The sequence below is a fragment of the Ricinus communis genome, chromosome 1, assembly GCF_019578655.1.
Source record: "Ricinus communis isolate WT05 ecotype wild-type chromosome 1, ASM1957865v1, whole genome shotgun sequence".
NCBI classification, from domain to species: Eukaryota; Viridiplantae; Streptophyta; class Magnoliopsida; order Malpighiales; family Euphorbiaceae; genus Ricinus; species Ricinus communis.
Genome location: NC_063256.1, coordinates 349285 through 359509, shown reverse-complemented (window position 1 = coordinate 359509; position 10225 = coordinate 349285). Strand labels below are relative to the sequence as shown.

The following is a 10225-nucleotide window of genomic DNA, read 5'->3' as shown; positions in this document are numbered from 1 at the left end:
GTTCAGATAAGTCTTAATTTTCATATAATGATGATTTTAATTACTTTTTAGTCCTTAAGAAAGTTGTCAACTTTCAAAAGAATCCTAATAATTTTATTAGGTTTCTTCTGGACGGCTTCAGAGGTAAGTTATATTTATATGTGGTCATATTATTTATAATGCATATTTTAACGAGTAAACATGTTTTAACTTAATTGTGGTAAATGAATAATTGTATGCAAATTAACATTATAAATTATTTTAAAGTATTCAAATAAAGGATAAGTATAAAATTTTATTTTGTAATTTTACAAATTTATCAAGAAAAAGTTATTATTTGTAGTATGTAGTTTAACTTTTTTTAAAAAGAAATTCTTTATTGCAAAAAAAATGTACCGATCACTTCAATAATCATATTGCTTATATTTTTTTATCAATTATTATCCATATTTAATAATGATGATTTAGAACTTAGTAATTTAAAAAGTTATGAGTGGATGTTAAATTAATAATTTTTTAAATAGTAATTTGATGGTAAATAATAAAATTAAATATATTAAACTCTAAATTGATATTAATTGGAATTAATTTTTTGGAATCATAACCTTTTGATGATAAGACAGTTCTTATTATAATTTGTAATTTTGTGATTTTTTGTCTAAAAAATAGATAATCAAATTGTAAAATAATTGTAAACAGGATTTTTTTTTTCTTTTCTTTAATTATCTCAAAGGATTAAATGACGAAGTACATACATATATAGATTTAGCCAAATAAAAAAGAAGGATAAGATAAACAAAAACCATATCTGAATAAACGATGTTGCCATCGCTCATAATGGCATATCCGTAAATGGCGCGAAACCCAGCCCCAAAACTGAACACAACATGTCGAATATCAATATAAAATAATAAAAGAGAAAATAATACTTTTATTATTATTATAATAGCACACCACACGAGCTGTGGAGAGAGAGAGATACAGAGAGAGAGAGAGAGAGAGAGAGAGGAAATAAAGCAATAGCAACAACAACAATTGGGAGTAGAATAAATTGAGAGAACATGTCAGATTAGGTTTCATTCACTCGCTTAGTCACACTGTCTCTTTATCTTGCGGCTAGGGTTTCTCTCTCGCTTTCTTTTTAACTTTGTTGTCTCTCTAACCTAAATCCAAAATCCCCCTTATACGTTAATAGATCTATTTCACATATAAAACGATGGAAGTGTTGTTAAGTTAGGGTTTGGACCTAGTAGAATCAGTGAGACTGGGGGTGTTTTGATTCCTGATTATCTCAAATGGCGACTATGAACCCGTTCGATTTGTTGGGCGACGATGACGCTGAGGATCCGTCGCAGCTCATCGCTGCCGCCGCCGCCGTGCCTAAGAAGGCTCAGTCGCAGCCTCTGGCTAAGCAGCAACCTCAGTCTCTGCCTCAAGCTAAGCAGCAGCAGCCGGCTAAGCTCCCTTCCAAGCCTCTGCCTCCGTCTCAGGCTGGTGAGCCGTTCTCTACCTTGCCCTATTAAGTGAAACGCGTATTTTTGATGTCGTTTCCTAAGAGTTTGGAAAGATAGGACATGCGTACATGCCAAAGAGCACACATCTTGTATTTGTTGGTGGTGCTTTTCATGTTTTGTATCTCTACTTGAATTAAAAGCGTCTTATACTTCAAAGCTATTTTCTTGCTTATAAAATTTGAATTTAGATTTCATTTTATAACATTTGAACGTGTAAGTTTTGTTTTGTTTTGACGTTCTTGTAAAAATTACAGAAATGTTGCTTTTGACGTTCTTCAACTTTGTGTTTTGTGAAGATGATAACATATGATCTATTTTAATAGAAATATTTCACTCTTAAGGTTTGGAATATCAATATTTAGAAGTGGAATGGATGCACTAAAGCATATTCTCATGACTCTTGACTTTCTTTCTGTCTTAGTTCTGCCTCCCTATGTCTTTTTACTTCTCACTTTTATGCATTTACTTTCATTTCCATAGTGAGAGAGGCAAGGAATGAAGGTGGCCATGGAGGAGGTCGTGGTGCTGGTGGTCGTGGATACGGCCGTGGCCGTGGTGCATACAGTCGGGAGTCCTCCAACAATGAGAACTCATTCAGCAATACTGGAGCACCTGCTGGTCAAGGTGCCCCTGAAGATGGAGACGCTGGAAAGACCTCTGAAAGGCGTAGCTATGGTGGAGCCCGTGGCGGTTACCGTGGTGGCCGCCGTGGTGGGTTTGCTAATGGAGAAGTTGGTGATGGAGAACGCCCTCGTCGAGCATTTGAACGCCGTAGTGGGACTGGACATGGGTGGATATTTTATATGTACTTAAATCTTTTTATGTAATATATGTTTATGCATCTAACTGGTCATACTTCTAAGTGCAGAAATGAGTTCAAACGAGAGGGAGCTGGTCGTGGGAACTGGGGAACTAACACTGATGAAATTGCTCAGTAAGTGTAGTATAACCTTGACTCAACTCAATTAAGTATCAATTTGGAACTAGTCGGGTTCAGTAAAACTTATGATGGAGTTCAATTATACAGTCTATAACCTTGTTTGTTTATGTATTAGTCATTATATATATGAAATATATGCATCATGTGATCCGGGAGGTCATCTAGTCCAACCTCACTATTTCCCTTTTTAATGCCACAATTAAAATGTGTATTTGCTACTTTTTTTCCCAGTGAACATTAACTATTATGCTTACTATTTTTAGGGTGACTGAGGAAGCTGTCAACGAGGGTGAGAAAAATATGGGTGATGAGAAGCCTGTGGGAGAGGGGGAAGCAGTGGATGGAAAGAAGGAGAGCCCCACTAATGAACCTGAAGAAAAACAGCCGGAGGATAAGGTGAATATGTTCATATACAATTGCGATGTTTTGGTTTGTTATGCTTGAAAGAAGTTGCATGGACCAAATGGGATTTGGGAGTGTATTTTATGTATCTCTTCCAAAATTTCTGTGAATATGGCTTGACTACATTTCCTATGCTCGTGCTGTTTAGTCAAAGTGAAAGTGTTTTTCGAATGTCTTTTAATCTCTTGGACAGTTACACTGTTGTTGTGAAGTTGTGCAGCTGACACAAAGGATTCTGAATTGGTCATAATCTCATAGTTGCTTCTCAATTTAAAGCCAGAATGCTTATTTTTCATGTTTAGGAATGTAAAATTTTACAGTGTTTTCATGTTTATGAATGTAAAATTTTATAGTGTTTTTCATGTTTATGAATGTAAAATTTAGACTTTGAGCACCTGCACTCTGAAGCACTAGACTGAAACTTTCTTGTTAAGTGTCAACCTGTAGCAATTGCAACCAACTGAAGAGTCTATAATTTATGATACTGTCTTGTTACTTTGCTATTCAGGAAATGACCCTTGAAGAGTATGAAAAGGTGCTGGAAGAGAAGAGAAAGGCTCTGCAGGCAACCAAGGCTGAAGAAAGAAAGGTGGATACTAAAGAATTTGCATCCATGCAGCAGCTTTCAAGCAAGAAGGGAGGCGATGATATCTTTATTAAATTGGTAAAGCCAATTGATACTTTATAACTTTATTTTATCCATTGATTTTATGGAGCTATTATCATTCATCAATTAAATTTTGCATTTCCCATTTTAAAGGGCTCCGATAAGGATAAGCGAAAGGAGACCTCTGAAAAGGATGAGAAAGCTAAAAAGGTACTACTTTCTCTCTTCCTTGATGTCTTCTGCATGCCATTTTAGCTTTTTATTGGTGCTTCCATTAGGAAACTCTTTTCTCGTTCACTTCCTTTAAATTCTGCTTACTAGATTTCCTTTTTTGATATAAGATTATTGAAAATTTTTTTTTTTCTTATCACCATCTTCAATGTAATTCTTCATGGTATCCTTTCTACCATACAAATCTTTTAATATATCTGTCTATTTTGTATCTCTGCAATGCTTCATCAATGCCATGGTATTCTTGTGACAGGCAGATTGAGACATCATTGTGCATTAATCCTTAACAAGATCGTGTGCCCATATTAGTTTATTGTACAGTGTTCTGTTGAGGACTATGAACCATCCGCTATTTTCAGAGTGTTCTGTTGTATGCAATATGCCATTTAATTTCATGCTCTGGCTGTTTTCGCCACATTTATTTCAAATTAATGCCTTTGATTTAGCTGTCTTAGAACTTAAATTACTCCATTTTTTTCCCTGAAGTTATCTTCAAGTAAATACTAATCAATGCACCTGGACTGTTGTTGTGTTGATTATAGTCTGTTAGCATTAATGAGTTCTTGAAGCCTACCGAGGGGGAAAAATACTATGGGCAAGGTGGTCGTGGTCGAGGCCGCGGCCGCGGTTCAAGAGGCTTTGGCAACAGAGATGGAACGAGCAGTGTGGCAGCCCCTTCCATAGAAGATCCTGGGCAGTTCCCAACCCTGGGCGCAAAGTGACCCTCCTGAGAACCCTACCTAAGATGATGTCTGCTTACCATTTTTGGGTTCTTTCCGTAAATCGTGGCAGGGAATTGACTACAATAATGTGGTTTCCTGTATTTATAAGAACTGTTTAATTTTATGCTTTAAAATGTATATTTCAGCCTTTCATTTCCTTGGTAGTCTTTTAAATTTATATTATCGTTTTGCTGTTTTGAGAATTTGGAGATGAAATGTTTAATTATTACTAGAAATTTTATTGTTTGTCGGTTTTGTTTTGCGCAATAGATGGAAGACGAGATATATTTTCCGCGATTTGTCTACTAGTTGCTGGCATCCTCATGTTATTTTTTTTTAATTTTTTTTTTTCTGATTTTGGGATGTTAACTGCGTAACTATACCAGTGAATCAGAAAATATGGCATCGAAGGTACGCATCTATACATAAACTGGCAATGTGGGTGACAAGAGTGGCAACAATAAAACACAAGCGAAATATTCTTCAACTTCGAATGCAACATGATATTTTATTTTGTTTTATCTTCCCCTTATTCAATAAGTGAAATCATGAGATATATTGCATGGAAATTCCAAGTAGTTGACAATCAATTCAAGAAATTAAGCTTATGGAACCCTCACGTGGACTTAAAACCAGGACAGGTTCCTGTAAAGAAGTTATAATTGTTATTTCATTGCAGCCGAGCAAATCAATGGAGCAAGCCTGTCCTCATATTGGATCACTATATGGTCTGCCAATTAATTGCTTTGAAAAGAAATCTCTATTTCTAAACAGCTTGGTTGAATTGTTTATACTTCATTTTGTTGTTATTACAAAAAGAAAACAATATTACAACATACCTATCCTTGATTGCCCATGAAAGCCTGTTTCACATTGATTTCCATGAAGTGAATGCTAATTTCATCCGCAAATGCCTAAAAGGATAGGAGCTATCCATACCTTGGCTGTTTCATAGGACACAACTTTATTTGCACCAATATCACTCTTGTTTCCGACCAGAAGCTTGTTCACAGTATATCGATCAGTTTCACTCGGCCACTGCTTGTCATTATTAAACAAAAAAGGAAAACTGCATCTCGCTATAAGTTAGAATTTGACTCTACAGTAAAACCTGACAAGACAGGATTTACCGACACCAGAATTTCCAATGAAAAGAAGCTTGAACAGGTAATCACTGGAAACGAGAGAATCAGACAAATGCAATCAAACCAGATGCATCTATTCAAGGCTGAGTTGTAAACGAAAATGATAGATCTTAAGACCCTAACATATTATAGAGTGTCGCATACACACAAATAAATGCAAGTGTAGTGTTTGCCTGGAATTTCCACCTCACTTACATGGGTTTTGTTGTTTGTTGATGATTTGTTCTCCTTTCATGGGAAACCAGTTTCAAAACCTAACTTTGAGCTGATTCTTTAGGTCCCATTCGTGATGTAAAATACGCCTTGCATTTTATAATGATTTACTATGTACAGAATTTCATATATGCTTATCACACTGGACATCAACGAGTTATTCACATTATCAACTGAAAATAATAATTTGGAAGTTAAATAGCAGACTTGAGAACACAACATTCAGTTAGAAATTTTGTTTTTCAGAAATTACGTGATATTTCAATCTTGATTTAATAGGAAAATAACAATCACTGTTGCTCCATTGGAATAATTTAATATAAATATAGTACATAAATAGTATTCAAAATTGGTCTTTAGTTTTAACTTGTATCTTTAGTATTTATGCACCTGTAAGTTTTATCACTATTTAAAAAAAAATAACTTTTTAAAACAAGCATATTATCAAACATTATAAGTGCAAACCATAATCTCATTTAATTGAACTTATTAACCAACTCAAGTATTTATTTCATTGTTTGTTCATACATAGGTAACATGGATAATAAAATATATTTTAAGCCAATTCAACACTTATAGTATCCCAACAAAAAGAGAAAAATATATTTTTTTATGTGCACAAATAACATATTAAAAATTTTAAAAATCAAACTCAAAATTTGTGTACATTTCTGTAAAAAAAAAAAGGTTAATAGCATATTATTTTATAGTTTAAGCATACCAACAAACAATTGAAAGACAAGAGAGTTTGAAGTCATAAATTATAATTTTATTCGCTTTAAAGCTTTTTTGGACATAATCCTGTAAAAAAGAAAAAATTTGCAGTAATTTTGGAAATATGGATTTTATATATTTGAAAAGAAAAAGACCTGACCGTATAAAAAATGATATTAGTTGAAAAAAGCCAGTAATTTATGTAATTTTTTAAACTTTAAATTGGATAATGGGCCTCATTTACTTGGACTTACCGTTATGGACACGCTTAGAATTGAGCCCAGTTTGCCGTCCGTGATTGTGTTAAGTTCTTATTTTTAATTTTTCCTTTAGAAAGAAAACAAAAATATATATATATATATATATATATATATATTAACCACCGGTTAAAAGATTTTAAAGTTTGTGCTTCTTATGATGTGGAGAATGCCTAATTATAAACCAGCATAAATTAATGTACAATTCCACCATAATAAAAATGTGACTGCATTTATTATAATTCATTATATACATTAACAGATCAAATTAACAATGCTTTAGAAAGAAGTATCATTCAAGATATATGCACACTAGTAATTTATTCATTTTATTTTTAAAATTTTATTTTATATTTTATATAATTTAATTTATAATAGTTTTAATATAAAATATAAATTTTATTTATGGTGGTTGTGCTTTTGAGGTAGAAGAAGGGTACGTTTGGATACAAAGTTTTAAGTCAGGGACCAGTTTACACTTTTCCAATATTTGTAGGCCTTAGACCCGATTTGGTATTAGGCTTCCAGCCTGGTATGTTGGGTTTATTGGGGGGTCTATTTTCTTCTTAGGCCTTCGAGCCTTTTAATCGAGCAGGTTCTTTAATTGATAAAAAAAGTTCTCATTATTATTCAAAATTTAATAATTATAGGTATATAAATTGATATTTTATGATCGGTCTTGCAATTATATCATGAATCACCATTCATTTGGAAGTTCTTCTCAGATATAAGGAAATGATTCAGTTAACAATACCTATTGGATCAAATGACAAAGGCATTGTAGAGAAAAAGATGGTTTTTCCCGAATGAAATGAAAATTGGATTCATTTTTTATTATTCCTTAAATTGTATAGATCTTTTGATTTTTGTCGCCTCCTTTTCTCCCAAAGTTTTCGGAATTATTCGTAATAAGATATTTGTGGTTCCGGAGGATCCAGCTACAGAAAAACCAGGAGCTTACCCCACACACACTCTTTGATCTTAAGAATGCTGAATGAGTGGAAAAAATTGAAGAGCAATCTGAATTTGACCTCTTGTGGATTAAAGAAAAGAGGAGGTCAAAAAAATAAAGTGTTACTTAATTAATTAATTAAAGGTCCAACTTATCACCACGCCTGTATTGTAAATATGCAGTTATGAATAATCCGGCCAAAGTAATAATGTAAAGACAATAAAAAATTATCAGATAATAATATAACTGTACCTAGATGATGCATGCGACCTTTATTGAGTATTTGGTTTAAAATTTTTTATGCAGTTATTAGTTGTTTCTCACTCAACAATTAATTTAAATCCATTTGGTAAGACTCAACAATCATTAGCTAATTCTGCTAATTCTATTTTATAGTTATCTTTTATCAGTTAATAGCTAATTTGATTTTTTTTTTTATTTGAACAATATTATTCATACTAAAATTTATTTATAATAACTTATTTTAAGTTGATCTCATATAATTAATTTTTTTATAATTCATGATAAATGATTATTATTTTAAAATAATACTTAGTAGTTAAATAATTATAATATTTGAAAGAAAATTATTTTTATTAATGAAATCTAAATTTTAAATTTTAACCCTACTTTCAAAATAGTTTTTATAAATATTTTTGATAATAAATACAATTGAGTTAAATAAAATTAATTATGATATTGTTAGTTACTATAAGCTATTTTTATTAATTAAAAATAATATTATGAAATAATATATATCTGGAGATAAATCATATATTTGACGGCTATTTAACATACTAATAGCGACAGCTAATAAAATTTTATCAAATAGTTTAATTCATCAGTTCCCAGCTACTAGCTATTAGCCATCAACTGTCAGTCACTATTTGCATTAATCAACTGAACCACAGACCCTTAGTGAGGCCTATTTAGTAATAATTAATTTTTCCTCACATGAGCTACACACGAATTATAACGTTATTATTTGTACAGTGAAAATAAAATAATCTTAAAAAAGTAATTAATATGATAATATATTTAGCAAATCAACATTAAATGGATATTAAAAATAAAATTAATAATTCTATTTTTTTATAATTAAAAACTATTTTAATAATTAAGAAACTAAATTAATAGTTAATATAATATTAACATGTAATTAAAATATTATAATGTCGAGCTAGAATCACTGTTAGTTTAAAATTTTGATAGAGTTAAATTTATAGAATTATATTTATACTAAATGATTTATTAGTTGTGAGTATTAATATTATAAAATTAAATTAATAAAATATTTTAGTTATGCAATTTTATCTATTTCTCAACTTTAAATGATATTCGAGACAGAAATAAGTTGAATAAATGAACCCACAAATGTTAACTCGGATAAAACAACTCTATTAGGAAAATGTTATTATTGGAATTTCAGCAATTTCGATAAAGAAAATATTAGAATACAAACAGATATAGAAAAATAAAGAGAAGCAAAAATCTAAAAGAAAAAGGAACTAGTCAGAATAATAATTTTTAAAAAATATTATTCTTTAAAACTTATCAATAAAGCTATTTATTAATAAAATTAATTGGTAAATTATTTAATTTATGCAATTAATTAAACAATAAATAAAATCTTTTAGTAAATTTGTATGTTTCCTTCTTTACACGTCTAATAAATATATAAAGTATACCAAACTTTCTCCTAGACATAGCTTATCAATATTTTGTAAAATTACATTATCTAGAATTTCAATAAAAAATTATATGTGGCTTTGATGTGATTATATGATAATTTATTATAATTTTAAATACTAACTAGTCGTTTATTCATCGTGCAACGACTGTTATTATTATTTTAATTATAAAATTAAGTCAATAGATATAATTTAATAAAATTTATAGTTTTTAATATTAATTTATAAAATTTTAAATAATAACAAATCAAACTAACTATTTTTAAATGTTTTTAATTTTTAATTTTTAAAATTTTATTAATGTAATAATATATAAGTTATTTTAAAAATTAATTTTAATATTATGTAAATTAACATATTAATATAATTGATATTATTATTTTTTAGGATTAAAATTATATTATACAATCAAATTTTAATCTATCATTGAATATAATATTAAAATATAATTTAAAATGCTATTTTCTATTTTAGAATTATTATTTAATTATAGAATTAATTTATTAATTAATATAATATTAAAATATAATTAATATGTTATTTCTTAAGGTAGAATTAGCATCATTATTTGATTAGAAAACTATTTATTAATTAATATAATATTAGAATATAATTAATGTGCTATTTTTTAGGATTAGAGTTAATATTTAATTAAAACTGTAACTTATAAATCAGTAAATCAACAGAAAAAAATTATAACATTATATATAAGCTTCAATCTCATGTGTTAAAAAATAGTACACGTGTTAAAATAAAAGTCTAATATATTAAAAATTAAATATACATGTCAAAAACTAGAAATTAATATATATATATATATATATATATATATATATATATATATATATATAATAAAAT

The 10225-nt window shown here is 29.6% G+C and overlaps 1 protein-coding gene across 1 annotated transcript; it reads left to right on the top strand.

Moving 5' to 3' along the window:
* Nucleotides 1–941: 941 nt before the first annotated feature.
* On the top strand, nucleotides 942–4641 carry LOC8289184 (RGG repeats nuclear RNA binding protein A). Its single transcript, XM_048375207.1, has 7 exons — nucleotides 942–1473; nucleotides 1974–2283; nucleotides 2362–2427; nucleotides 2697–2829; nucleotides 3344–3499; nucleotides 3596–3652; nucleotides 4216–4641. Exons 1-7 carry the CDS (start codon nucleotides 1275–1277, stop codon nucleotides 4393–4395), a joined length of 1101 nt encoding a protein of 366 aa, XP_048231164.1. The 5' UTR covers nucleotides 942–1274; the 3' UTR covers nucleotides 4396–4641.
* Nucleotides 4642–10225: the final 5584 nt, after the last annotated feature.